General features: G+C 37.0%; 1 protein-coding gene across 1 annotated transcript in view; it reads right to left on the reverse strand.

Moving 5' to 3' along the window:
* Positions 1-6816: 6816 nt before the first annotated feature.
* Positions 6817-15402, reverse strand: part of LOC121262781 (peroxisome biogenesis protein 12) — a 30065-nt gene continuing 21479 nt past the window's right edge. Inside the window, exons 8-10 of the mRNA XM_041165380.1 lie at positions 8099-8185; positions 7817-7954; positions 6817-7250 (exon numbers count right to left, since the gene is read on the reverse strand). Coding sequence (XP_041021314.1) covers positions 7179-7250; positions 7817-7954; positions 8099-8185 — 297 coding nt within the window. The 3' untranslated portion in view covers positions 6817-7178. The remainder of the gene's footprint in view (positions 7251-7816; positions 7955-8098; positions 8186-15402) is intronic.

The following is a 15402-nucleotide window of genomic DNA, read 5'->3' on the forward strand; positions in this document are numbered from 1 at the left end:
TTATGTTCTATATGTCCTTGATATACGGTTTTAGCTATTTCACATGGATGATTCAGAGAATACAAACATTGATCGTGAGTTATGGGCGGATGGGATGGAGGATATTTTGATTGAGATGATGTATGGGGACACCGTTAGTGGTGCATTGCAGGCAGGGAGGATCACAAGTAGGGACAACGTTTTGTACGCTCAACGCCTTACTGCTCTGGGTACATAGTCGTTTGATGCAAACCAACTAAAGGGCAAAATACAAAGGCTGAAGAAGAGGCAACGGTAGTTCACCAATCTAATGGCCCAAACGGGTATGGGATGGAACCTTGACACCAAAACGGTGATAGCCAGTAACAAGCACTGGGCAAATGCCATTAGGGTAAGCTAATTACACTTACATGAAAACAATAGCCAAGTTACTACATCAATACATGTTTTATTCAATTTTTATGTCTTGGTAACCAATATCTAAGAAGCGACTTGATATATTTGAATTAGGTGAAATCAGACTGAAAGTATTTCCAGAATGTGGGGTGCCTAAAGTATGCGGAGCTTTGCAAAATTTTTTGCCCATCAATCGCCACTGGGACACTTCACCATGCGTCAATTAAACCAGTGCCAAGTAGTGACGTGGAGCGTCAGCTTGATGTAGAGATGCGACATCAGGGCCTCGCACTGGGCACGCAGTCGAGAGTGGAGGTTGATATTGATGACATAGACGTTTCCATGAAGACACCTTCTATGGGACCATCGGCACACTCGTCACGCCACCATAAAAATAAGGGGGCGAATCAGCCAGGTCGATGAGGAGTTATCGAATTTCCTCGATGAGATGAGGAAAACAATAGTAGCACAACGGAAGTGATATGATGAGAGAGCTCAGGCTTTCGCAGCAAAGTGTAGCAAGGGATCGACGCCGACCATGGGATTCATTAGCTCATTGTGTGGCATTGCTACAGGCGACTCAACCGAAGTTGTCGGAAGATAACTTTTTTCATGCATGCAAAGAACTATGTGATCAAATCATCCAGCAGGACTTTTTATCCATAGATGACGAGCATAGGCGATCGTGAGCCATGCATTGTTGATTTCTATTTTTACTGCTTTATGTCATTTGCTATTAGATCTGTATTAGAGATTATTAATTACTTTATGTGAACATACTTGATGAGATGTTATTTGCTATTAATACTGTTTGGAATTTTTGATATAGAAATCTATGTGGCTGGCTGATTTGGGATGTTTCCTATAACGAGTAGTTTATATCAAATATAAATACATGAAAATAAATACTTGTGAGGATCTATGACAATAAATACATGAAAATAAATATCCGCTAGTGAGAGGTGAGGATTTGAACAGTGTAAGTGGGACTTCTACAAATATTTGTTATTGGTAGCAAATGAGACTTCTACAAATATTTGTTACGGTGTACAGAGGCTTTTATTGCTAGATGCTTGTTGAGTACAGATGATTTTATTGTTGGATGACTTTTACAATGTAGTTTACATCAAAGAGCCTCTGCATTGTTGAGTATAAAGGCTTTTATTGCTGGATGCTTCTTTTGCAGGCCGTTTGTATCGCATGCATGCATGTGTTTTTGGCTTTATTGTTGACCTATTAATATTATGGCATTATGACATTCTACGTATAAGGAAGTGTGTGTGTGTGTGTGTGTGTGTGTGTGTGTGTGTATAGCTAGATGTTTTGAGTAATTATCTCCAGCCTGTGAAGGGGGTTTATCCATAGCAGATCATGTGATCTTGCAGTGTTTAAGATGTAATTACAGTACTACTAATTTTTCTAAAAACAAGTTAGTACTTCAAGTTTCAACCTTATAAATATATATATATATATATCTACACCTCATCCTGATGAATTACATGGGTAAATAGTATCAAGTTACTTTTATTTCAAAGCTCTACAAATATTTAGATATGATCAATTAATTGTTAGTGAGACTTCTACAAATATTTGTTATTAGCAGGTGAGGATCTAAACTATGTAGGCAGGAGGTCTACTATGTTGTCATTGTGAAGTCAATCCTACATATAAAATATCGGTGGCTTGAAAGTATACGCACAGTTGGGCTGATTTTATTACTTAGGTTTGAATAGGGGTTAGTTGTCTGTTTGACTGGAAGCTATCACACGAAGCAGTTCATAAAATATTTGGGCAGCTGGTTCAATACACAGACGATAAGGAAACCGCACCAATTTTTGGGAATAAAGGCCTTAGGCACAACCCTTTTACACAATTTTTGGCTTAACATCATATCAGGTGCATTTCAAGGCTCTAACATCTCTTGCCTAGCATCCCTTTCTAGTGGAGGGGGCAACTCTAGTGTCGATGCTGGTGGAGGAGGGGGCAGCTCTAACATTTTGCGTGAAACCATCAGGTCTGAAATCTCTACGCTTATACTGTAACTAAAAATAATAAACTAAAATTATATTCTCTAAAAGCTATGTTTCATCTTCAGTTCATGCTACATTTTAAGTGTATAGGGCTTATGCCTGCATACTATTTTTTTTTATATGCATGCATGTATGCTTAAAATCAATGGTTGACATGTTGAGTGTATAGGGCTTATTAAACCTTGTGGTCTTAAAATGAGTAAAGCCGTGAGTGACCTTACTATTTAACAATTACCATCTTATTTGAACTTGGGTATATTAATTGATTCATTACGTGTCATTATTATCCATTTACTTCAATTTCTTCCACTAATGGATAGTGTTTTCTCAATAAAATTTAATTTATGCGGGCTTTTTGTTTTGATTTTCGTGTTGTTCTTGCAGTAGGAGATGTCCACTTATTTCTAAATTATAGTCTATTTATTTCCTTCACAAATGAAGTTATATCTACTTTATACTATTTATTTCATTTTTTAAACTACCTAAAAAATGAAGTTAACATCGCCATCAAACCATTCAAGCTTCATCTATATTCCTACCCGTCCATATATTATTTTGTAAATTGTCAGCTCTAACATTCTAACATAATTTTTACAATAGCTTTATTGAGATAATGGATGATGAACCTGATTGGTCAGTGGAGGGTGGAGAACATGTAAGTAGTGACGATGAAGGGAATTCTTGTGGTGATGAGTACAAAGTGCTTGAGCTAGTCACTGTTATTAGGATCATATTGTGTCAACTGGGATGACATCGTCGAATGCCACAATATAACATATTCATTCTGGGAGATGAGTATATTATAGGAATTTTAAATGGACATCCAGATAATTATAAGGACATGTTTTGGATGGAAGTATCAACATTTCGCGCATTATGCTTATTGTTACGTGTAAATCACTTTTTGCGTGATTCTAAACGATCGGTGACCTGGAGGAATCTGTCGCCATGTTTTGTGTAATTGTGGGCCACGCACAAGCCCAACGAATTGTTGGTGACCGATTTCAAATTTCGATCCAAATAATTAATAAATATATGAGAATGATGATGAAGGTCTTATGTGAGCTTGGGAGACATATTATCAGGCCAAATTTCACATACGAGGTGCACCCATATATTGTAAGGAACAACCAAGATTTTTCGTGGTTTGGGGTAAGGAATTCTCAATTATTTACAACAAAAAATTATTTTTGAAATCATAATTAAATATATTTAATGTAATTTTTTACACATATGATTTTATTTCTTAGTTGACAACAATGCGTTGGAGCGATGGACGATACTATGGTGTACACCAAATAACAGCCTCAGTACATGAGGCATTAAGAAACCGGTATGGGCGAGTTGTCCAAAATGTATTGTGAATTTGTGACTTCGATATGAAGTTCATATTTGTATACGCCGGATGGGAGGGAACAGTGCATGACGCTCATGTCTTTCTCCATGCGGTGAGTCAAGGATCCGCCCAATTTTCATAGCTGCCTGAGGGTATACTTCTTATTTTATTTAATGCAAAGATGTTTGATTTTTTGTCATATTTTTTTCCCTTTCAAGTCATCTCAATGTATGTTTTGGAATCTATGCTGTCAGGTAAATATTATTTGGCCGATTCTAATTTCTCGTGCACTAGAGAGATTTTGCCCCTGTATCCCCGAGAACAGTACCACAGAAGTAAGCGTCATAATTAGCGTCAATTTCGAGGGTACAAAGACTATTTTAATTACTGTTATTCCTTACTTTGTAATATCATAGAACGCACTTTTGAGGTACTTAAAGAACAGTTTAAAATTTTAAGCTTAATGCCTCATTATTTTGTTGGGCGGCGAGGACTCATCGTGACATCATGTTATGTTTCACATAATTTCATTAGAACGGTGACTCCTAACGGCAGGTTGATGACGAGGCAGGGCCACCTAGTAGTTTCGAAATGACGACTGAAGCAACAGAAACTATGGTGGCAATAAGAGATGAGATTGGCATAACTATGTGGGAAAATAAGAATGGTTGTTGAACGTCTAACTAAAAGTAGTGGTATATGTGTCATTTTGTTTACGTATTTTAATGGTGTACTTGTTTGTTTAGATTTGTTGTATATGTTTTAGAATATTTAATATTGGTACTATTTAATGCGTTTTAAACATAATTATTGCATGTGGTGTATTTGTTAAAAAGAATAGTTGTATCATTTTTCTTTTAAGTTGTGTTATTATATAATTAATTAATAACCTTGAAAAGTAGTAGCTTTCGAGCTTATGCATTATTATAAACGGATATTTTAATTTATTCAATATATTACCCACTTGTGAGTTAAATAATAAAGTTATTATTATTACCCAACATATTACCCAATTATTTTAAAATATAAAGTTTATTTTATTAATCCATTGTTGTTTAATAACATTATGTAATTTTTTATTTATTTTTTATTTCATATTTGATATGAATTAATGGTAAATATTTGAATAATTATTGAAACTTGCCCACCTAGCTGGTCACTTCTATTTTCATCGGAAAAAGAAAGGAGAAAAAAATAATACGAAGCATGTATGTAGTTTTTGTTGATGGTATACTCTGTAATTTTTGACAGCCAAGGGAAGGACTTTTGTCCTATTCGAGAAGGGGCTAGCCAATACCTGGGGTCTGTCAGAAGACTGTTTCACGTGCATAAAAAGTGACTTCGTGGGTCCCACTCAAGTCATCTCAAATACTACAAAAAGGTCTAATAAAAAAATTCGTCTCTCATCTCTCTATAAACATACCTTTTTTAAAATAATTTATTTCATTTTAACTCATATATTTTAATAATATTTACATATAATTTAGAAAATCTCAACTCAACACATTTTAGATGCTCGATTCAAAAAAATAAACGAGGCCTAAATATAAAAAAAGATTTTGAACAGGATGCTGAGAGGGACATTGGATTGGTGGATAGCTTTCAAGCGTGGCCCGTTGGCCCAAAACAGGTCCAATGTCGCTAGCCTAACTCAATCTAAGCAGCAAGTACTCCTTTTTTTTTTAATTTTTTTAATTTTTAAAGGTAGAACAAACTTTATTCATTTATAACGAGATATTATAACTTTGATCTGATACTTACAAAATATAAGTCAATTACTATTTTTAAGACTCATTAATATACAAATTTCTTTGTGACTGATATGATCTAATCTATTGTTATAACTCTCTAGAAAAATAGATACAAAAAACGTAAAAGATACATAGAAAAATAACAAATTAAAGCTTGGAAAGCTGTAGATCCACATTTTCAACCTTATAAAAAATAAAAAATGTAAACATCAAGACTGTGGTGGCGCGTGTAGAAGTACGACAGAATATCAAATCTGAAGTAAGTACTCCTTCAGACAAGTACAATCCTTTTGAAACCCTATCTCAACTCTTCTCCTATCCGCACGACCATCTCTTTGTTTTGTCTCTTCCATGTGCACAGACAGATCGTTACAATAACTTATGAATAATTCTACTTATCATCTCCACACTACATCTATTTTAATTTTTTTTTTCATTTTTCCTATAACAAGTACGTGGTGTATGGATGATAAGTAAAACAACTCAATTAGTTTAACAAGAATAAAATAAAACAAAAAATAATAAAAATAAAAATAAAAAATATTTTTAAAATATGTAAATTATGTGATGTGAAATGATGAGCAACATCCTCGTAAAAAATTAAAAATCACAAACATAACCAGGAACTATTTATTTAGCATTTCCTTTTTAAGTTACAAATTTGGTGAAAAGAGAACAAAAGAAAGCAAGGGAAAAATGAAAATGTTGAAGGGAATTAAGAGGAGAAAAAAAAAAAAAGAAAAAAAAAAGGGAGAAACTATAGAAAAGAACAGAAGAAAACAATGAAATGATTAAGGGGAGTCGTGAACATCTGTTGCTAAACTGAAAGGAGGCTAGTGCTTTACAGGGTGACTTATTTCAGCCGGAATGATTTGGCTTGGGCCATCTCTAAAAGAACGGTGGACATTCTTAACTCATGGAGAGGGCTAGGCGCTCGTTTACAAATCTTAACATATATCCGGGAACAAAATCCTGATTAATCTCGAGAGTGCACAAATCCTCCACAAAAAATTTTCTGCAAATGCGCTTTCGGAAAATTTCCTGAGTGTGATGATCCTAAAAATTAATTACACCCAAGGGTTCAAAACTTCAACCCTTAGAGGGAGCATTCCACCAAGACCAACCACTTGAGCCAACCCCTAGGTTTACAAATCTTAACAATGCTAAAGGAATGATAAAAATTGAGAAGCTCAAGGCTTTATTCTTCAGCACTCTCCTCCACCAGACAGAATCCATAAACTTTAATGGACTCACTCTTCATTATTATCTTCTTCTTTTTCAAATCTCCAGGTAAATCATAAATGAGTTACTTGAACACTTCTTGTACTTGGAATGTTTATTACTTGCAATAATAATAATAATAATAATAAATAACATCCAGTATATATCCTAATTCTAAAGCATGGCTGCTGACTATGAAGTCAGCATAAGACCTTATATTCATAGTCACTGATCTAATATAACGTCGAGTTAAAATATAAGAAAAATGCAAGTCAAGATAAAAATCCTACCCAAATCTGCAAAGGTAAAAAGACTTAAGAGAACTAAACCGAACATTATTTTTGGTATTTCCTGTCACGGCTCCCTTCTGCCTCAGCATCTTTGCTTCATAGTTGACTTGATTATTGAATCCTTTCTAGCATAGAAATGTGTTTACTTTTCCTCATGATGCCCAAATAGGGTTTTCTATATATCATGAAAGAGCCTCCTTATATGATCAACAGTTGCAGGCATTAATGTGATCGGGCATCGTTTATACTGTCCAGATTAAAAGGAAAAAGATCAGTAAAAAGAGTTAACCAACGAAAGATACAATGGAGAACAAGAGGCAAGATTTGACCGTAGAAATCACAATAATAATAATATAATGATACAGCTATTATTCCAAATGTCTGGATGCTACTCGGTTTATGATTTTTCCAGAGTATTTTTTTTTTTATGTTGGAGAACCTCTCCAAGGCAGGGCCCTTTGGACCCACCCATGCAGAGTAAATCTTGGTTCCGTGCACCGCACCCTCGGAAGTTTCTTATACGAAACTGGTTAAATCGTTGGCTTTTCACCAAGGAGTGTGGCCCCAAAAGATTGTTTGCACCCATGAGGTGTTGAATCTTGGACCTTGAAATGAGTGATACCCCAAGACCAAGGCTTTCACCACTTGGACCAACCCCTTGGGATTAAATGAATGGATGCAGGATTATTAAAATTTAAACAGTTCTATAGAAAACTTATTAAGAAAAATAGTTCTATAGATATCATAGAAGTATTGAACCAATTCGCTTTTCTTTTTCAGTAATAATAATTAAGAAGAGTCTGGAGGCCTCACCTGAGAAACATACTTAAATATACACGTGTAGCAGAAGACAAACCCTGAAACGGTAACAACAGATGGATTTGCACGCTTCTGCGAGCACAAAGGACAAATTGTTCTATCGGGTGGCAGTGGAATACCCTCTTCAGCAACCTGTTTGCAATGATATATTGCATTTCACTATTTAAACCACAGTGACAAAGCCTTGCTCCAACACAACTCTATAGAGAGAGAGAGAGAGAGAGAGAGAGGGGGGGGGGGGGGGGAACCAAGATAGACTATAAATTGCTTCTTCACCTTTGGCAGAGGAGGTGGTGGTGGTGTGGGGTACACAGTTGGAGCTGACATTCTCTCCTCAGCAGATTGGTACCACCATTCCATCATCTATAAGATATCAACTATAAGATAACAACGACAAGATTGATTTTTCATAAAGAAAAATCCTATAAAAAAAATTCATAAAGAAAAACAAATTGAATGAGAAAATAATGCATTAAAATATGAGAATTGGATCATGAGTTTAAGCCCTTGTTTGGATTCAAGATCATCTCACTCACTCTATACGGTAGAGCTCACTTCTTATCCAAACACTTGCTGAAGAGGGACGTGAGATGTTTCTATGTGCTTTCGAATAAGACAAAAAAGGCCACTCTCAAGTGACAGTTGCTTTTGGAACCCTTTCAGAAGCCCAGGCCACTCTCCTCAAATTTCTTTTAATAAATTATGGTACATAATTTTTATAATAATAAAAATATAAAATAAACTAATTTTATAAATATTTCATAATTATTTAAGAATGTTGTAAATAAAATATATTTTTATTTGATATTTTTTATAGAATTTGATTTTATAAAAATATTGTCATCTTATAATATTATTATGAATTATATTATAAAAAAAAATTGGGTAAGTAATTTAAAAAATTATTATAACTTTTATACATATATTTATAAATAAAACAAAATCATTACAAATATTATACAATCATTTGTGAGACCCACATCTATCTCCTCTCCAACAACTTAAAACCATCTCATCTCACTTCCAATCCAAACACACAAAATTTTCAAAAATCATTTCAACTCATCTCAACTCACAAATCTCACAACTATTCACTAACTATTTCAACTCATCTCATCTCTCAATCCAAACGGGGAGTAAAAGTATTGGAGTAGCTGTCTACTTCCATAATATTAAATTGAACAAAAGAACAAGACACAATTTAGTTCCCTAATATAGACATAAGAGGTTTATGTCAGAAGAGGAATATGATACTGTTACGAAGGGTTGTGTCAAGCCGTACATCGAGTCGTTGGACTGTGAAGGTGCATAGGCATATATTAAGTGATTCCCAAAGGCTCCAACAGAGACAAATCTTTGGGAGCCACCGTGACAAAGCTAGTGGCAACTAGCACTTCTATAGATAATGAGAAATGGTATTAGAGACAACTCAGTGATGTAGTATATGTCAGGCACTCGTGTGAGGGAGGTTTGCTACCTTAATTCTCACACTGAATGGCTGACTCGTATAAGCATTGCATAAGCATGAGCCAAGTATTGGATGTGTAATAACTAATAAGTGAAACTTTACCATTTAAGTGATTCCAGAGAGTTCTAATATTAACTAGCCATTTGAGGATATAGGGGAAATGTAGCTAATGCTTCTCTATATCATGACAAAAGCACATGAACTTTTTTTATATATTCATTGAAATATATAAATTTGCATAAGATCCTCAAACGTCCTTTCCTATATAGATATTCTCTAAATTAACGTTTCGACTTGCCTTTTTTTCTATTCGCTTCCTCTGCTTATACAAGTCTTGGATCTTTTAATTAACCTGAAATTAACAACGTGGAGATCGACCCAGAACTGAGGCTTCAACAAAGCAGGAAGTGGTCATGGTCAATGAGCCATAAGCCAAGGTGATGGTAAATGGTAGTTGCAGGTGGTGACTCTATAGTGAGAGTTGCTAACACACATAACTGGATGAAGATGATAGCAGAAACACACAGACCCATAGCCCAACCCTGCCATCCAGCAGAGAGTGCAGCCAGGGCAGAGGGAGGAAGTCTTCCTTTCCCTCTCCACCAACCACCACAGTTTCTGGCCAACCTCTGTCCTTTTCCTGCCCTTGCATATTTAGTGCCCTTTTTTGGCTTTTGTAAGAAAATCTTTGTAGCCCTGATCTGCTACACTTTGATCCTGACCAACCACCTTCACCTACTATGCCCCTTTCTCTCACTGTCTGCATTCCGCAAGCCTAGCCAGAACCCCAAACGACATGCATGTGACCAACGAGCCGACTCTGGCACGCATGGATTTCATGTGTTATTATGTGGTGGTTGATCTTCTTGCTAGTTGGAGAAGTCTAAATGTAACGAAGAACCAGTCTGACATTTATAAGGATAATTTTATTGGGCTTAAATTTTGTATTAATGGACCAAAATTGAGAAGCCAATTGAGGTCTATTGGATAATTTTTTAACAGGTTGGGCCACACTTCTCTCAGGAGACAACTAAGGCAAGTAGCTAGTTGACTGTAGGTTTAGAGCACGCTAGGATAGATTCTAAGTAATTATCTCTCTCCGGTCTTTTATTACATAACCTCTTGCTAGGCAAATGGGCTTTTCTGATCGAGAAGAATGATTCAACCTTCGCATCTTAGTGTCCAGTAGTGACATAACCTCGATCTCGAGGTACCGAGACAGTATGTTTCAAAGGTAGGTACAAGGGCATCGTGGGTACGGAAAAGGGCCAGAGAAGTCGGTGACAACCCAGAACCCATCACAGAGAGCAACAGGCGATCTGGTGGGTGGGCCGATGGTCGATGACTTACCGGAGGTGACACTGCCGGTGGAGATAGAAGCCTAGAATGTCCATTTTGAACCTAAAAGGGGTTCTCGAACAGAGGAAGAGGGTCAGAATGAGCCAGTGACCTTCTCAGTCATAGTTGGAAGTCCTATAGCTACTGTGCTTGCATGGGATCCTCAAATGGACACTGCAATGTCAATGGAGAACAGTTATGAGAGATTGGGTGTTTAGGACTCCCAAACCGATGCTGGCACCCTGGTTTTATTTAAGCCAGGAGCCTCTAAAAACGAGGGGGAGTCTCTGGACACAATAATAAGCAGGATCACTGGTGCTGATAATCATTGGGATGAGCCTACTCCGTTGAATTTAATACCCCTGCTGAAAGAATAGATACCAACATTAGACTGGGTTCTTCTTAAAGCCAAGGAGATTCAATTGTGTTGGACTTCCATGTATCGGTTATGAAGATCAGTTCTTGGCCTTACTTGCTGCCATTGAAGCTAGGTAGCCCAATTCAGGCATGAAGAGCCATTCAGCCAAGAAAAGGGAAAGGGACTTAAAGTGACTTACATGTAGGAAGTGCGAATTGTGGCAGAACAAAAGGTAGGACAAAATCGGTGTTTTTATGAAGCTCAAGATAGTCTTGTGGAATGTCAGGGGGTTGAATGAGTTAGATAAGCGCACCAAAGTACGAAATCAACTTCGCGGCTGGAAAGTCGATGATGTATGTTTACAAGAGACAAAACTGGAATTCACCTCCCATAGCACCATACGGAGTTTGTGGAATTGTTATCATGTGGGGTGGTTGTATTTGCCATCTAAAGAGACTTCGGGAGGCATCTTGGTAATGTGGGATAAAAGGGTAGTGGAAAAGATGGATGCGTGTGTGGGGGCAATATACGGCGGCTAATTCTTTCAAGAATGTGGAAGATAGTTATCAATGGTCCTTTGTCGGTGTTTATGGTCCCAACTCTAATATCACGAGAAGAGGCTTGTGGGATGAATTAGCTGGTCTTTGTAGCTTATGGAGCCTTTCTTGGTGTATTGGGGAAGATTTTAACGTCACTCACTTTCCAAGCGAATGAGTAGAAGGTCCTAGCTCTAGCTCAGCAATGACGGGATTTTCTGAATTTATATATGATCAAGAACATCTGGACATTCCTCTAGTGGGTGGCATATTCACTGGTCTAGTAATAGAGAACATCTAACTTGGTAAAGACTTAATAGATTCCTTATCTCACCCGATTGGGAAGCACATTTTCTGGACCTATTCCAAAAATAGCTTCCAAGGTTATGTACGGATCACTTCCCCGTTCTCATTGGCTGTGGAGGCATCCAGAGAGGTAAAAGATATTTTAAGTTTGAGAACATGTGGTTGAAATCAAAAGGCTTTGTTGAGTGAGTTAGACAATGGTGGTCTTCCTATCTCATACAGGGTAACCCGAGATATGTGCTGGCTTGTAAGCTAAAGGCTCTCAAGGCAGACATGAAGAAGTGGAATGAGCAGATTTTTGGGAATGTGGAACACCGAAAAAAAGTCCCTCTTCGACGAATTACAATGTTTGGAGGACATGGAGGAGTAGAGAGGGCTTTTAGAAGAAGAAAAGGCTCACAAAAAGCATCTCATCTTGGATATTGAAAGGTTGACTTTAATGGAAGAGATTTCATGGAGACAAAAATCAAGGGCTTTATGGTTAAAAGAAGGGATAATGCACCAAGTTCTTCCATTGCATGGCTAATTCACATAGACGACACAGGGCTTGTTTAGATATAGTTCTCATCCCAAAATTCTCATCTCATCTCATCTCTTTCCCAAACATAATTCAGATTCAAAATTTTTAAACTAATCATTACAACTTTCCCAAACTTTCAAATAAAAAATAAAAAACAATTCAACATTTTCAAATCTCCAACCAAAAATAATATTATAAAACTATATTCTAACAATATTTCAACTTTATAATATTTTTTATTCAATTTTCTCTCATTTCCCAAAAACAAAATACTTAACTCAAACTATCTCATTACTATTCATAAACTATTTTATTACTATTCACAAAATTTTCATCTCATCTCATCTCACTTTCCAAACGAGCCCATGTCATTGAGTCATTACTGGTAGATGGGAGGATTACATCGAATCCGTCTGAGATCACGGATCACATTACCAACTACTATGCACAACTACTTTCGGAGCAATTTTCTTGGAGACCATGTCTGGATGGCCTTGTTTTTTAGTTGATTCATCAGCAAGAAGCAAGTTGGCTAGAGAGGCCATTTGAGGAGGCGAAGATTCGCAAGGTGGCGAGAAGTATGGCAGGTGACAAAGCTCTAGGTTTGGACGAGTTCACTATGGCCTTCTTTAAGGCATGTTGAGAGGTAGATAAAGATGACATCACAAGCTTCTTCCATGAGTTTCATGAATGAGGTAAGTTTGAAAAAAAACCTAAATGCTACTTTCATTACTCTTATCCCAAAGAAGCTGGGGGCGGTAGAGATTAAGGAGTTTTGTCCTATTAGCTTGGTGAGCGGCACGTACAAAATCCTTTCGAAGGTATTGGCTAATAGATTGGGTACAGTATTGGAGAAGATCATATCCAAGCCCCAAAGGCATTAATATGAGGTTGGCAAATTCTTGACTCGGTTCTCATTGCCAATGAATGTTTGGAGAGTTGTATCAAGTCGGGTGAACCAAGATTATCATGCAAATTTGACATGGAGAAGGCATATGCGTGTAAAGTGGAATTTTTTGTTACACGTGCTTGAGAGGTGTGGACTTGGGGTGAGATGGTGTTCTTGGATCAAATTTTGCATCTCCACAATACATTTCTCTATTTTGGTGAACGGTACCCCAATGGCTTTCTTCGGAAGTTCAAGGGGTTTAAGGCAAGTGATCCCTTATCTCCATTACTATTTGTTTTCATAATGGAAGTTTTTAGAAAAATGATCGTAGGTCTAGTGGAAGGTGGATTTTTATATGGCTTTGTTGTAGGGGATGCACGAACCGGCACAGTTGAGATGACCCACCTCTTATTTGCAAATGACACTCTTGTGCTCTGTGGGGCTAGTCATAATCACATTCAAGCTTTGTGGGCTCTTTCACTTTGCTTTGAAGTGGCATCAGGCTTTAAAGTGAATCTTACCAAGTCAGAATTAGTTCCGATTGGAAATGTTCCAAGTGTTTTGAGCTTGGCCAATATCCTGGGGTGCAAAGTCTCCACTCTGCCAATGAAGTATCTCGGTCTTCCATTGGGTGCCTCCTTTAAGTCAGAATATATTTGGGACGTGGTGTTGGAAAAAAATGGAGCACAAACTAGCAAGTTGGAAAAGGCTTTATTTGTCCAAAGATGGTAGAGTTACATTGATCAAAGGTACTCTATCCAACCTGCCTACTTACATCTTATCTTTATTTCCAATACCGTGTAAGGTGGCTCTCCAGTTAGAGAAATTGCAAAGAGATTTCCTATGGGGAGAATAGACAAAGAACTCAAGTTTCATTTGGTGAATTGGGCTATGGTTTGTACTCCTATACGCGAAGGAGGGCTGGGAATTTGTAATTTGTTGGTTTTCAACAAGGCTTATAGGGTAAATGGTTATGGAGATATTACGAAGAGAGGGGAGCTTTATGGAGGGTGATCATAGATTTTAAATATGGTGAATTGTAGGGAGAATGGTGTTCGAATGAGGTGAGTAGACCACATGGAGTGGGGCTTTGGAAACACATAAGAAGTGGTTGGACCAATCTCCATCGATCAACACGTTTTGTAGTTGGGGATGCCTCTAGAATTAAATTCTAGAATGACTTATGGTATGGAGATCGAATCCTCAAAGAAGCCTACCCAATACTATACAACATTGCACAAAGGCGCCTTCAGTAGCAGATCTTATGGATATCTCTATTGGCTCTCCCCAATGGAATATCATTTTAATTAGAGCTGCCCAAGATTAGGAAATTGACACATTTACAGATTTCTTCAATCTTGTGTACAATTGTGGAGTGATTGGAGGAGCGGATAAGATTATGTGGTCACCATCTAAAAAGGGGAGCTTTACTGTATAGTCGTACTATAAGTCTCTTATGACACACTGTACAAGAACATTCCCATGGAAAAACAAATGGAAGACTAAGGCCCCCTAAAAGCTTCTTTTTTTGTAAGTACATCTTCGTTAGGGAAAATTCTCACCTTAGATAATCAAAGGAAACACCGACTCATTGTATTGGATTGGTATTACACGTGTAAGAAAAGTGGTTAGTCTATGGATCACCTATTATTGCATTGTGATATAGCCATGAGCTTATGGAACAATATCTTTGCTAGAGTGAGACTCTTTTGGGTAATTCCAAGAAGGGTTGTTGACTTTTTGGCCAGATGGAAAGGCATCCGAGGTAATTCTCAAATTGCAACTATGTGAAAAATGATACCGACTTGTCTATGGTGGTGCATATGGATGGAGAGGAACGGTCGGAGTTTTGAGGACTACAAACGAACAATGGATGAGCTTAGAACTTTTTTTCCTTCACGATTTATTCTATTGGTCGATTGTAATAGACTTTAATGGCATGAACGTACATGATTTTCTTGTATTTTTAGACAGTCATGCCTAAGTGTGGCTCTTGTACATGTCCCGTATACTTGGTTTCACCTATTTTCAATAAAATTCTTATTTACTGATAAAAAAAGTCATATGAACGATAAGTAAGCTTTAAGGATTGGTCTTATATTATGGGTGGATGTGCAAGCTACAAACCTAAGCATAGTCCACCACATTTTATGTTATGATGTATG

Source organism: Juglans microcarpa x Juglans regia, chromosome 4S (assembly GCF_004785595.1).
Source record: "Juglans microcarpa x Juglans regia isolate MS1-56 chromosome 4S, Jm3101_v1.0, whole genome shotgun sequence".
NCBI lineage: Eukaryota > Viridiplantae > Streptophyta > Magnoliopsida > Fagales > Juglandaceae > Juglans > Juglans microcarpa x Juglans regia.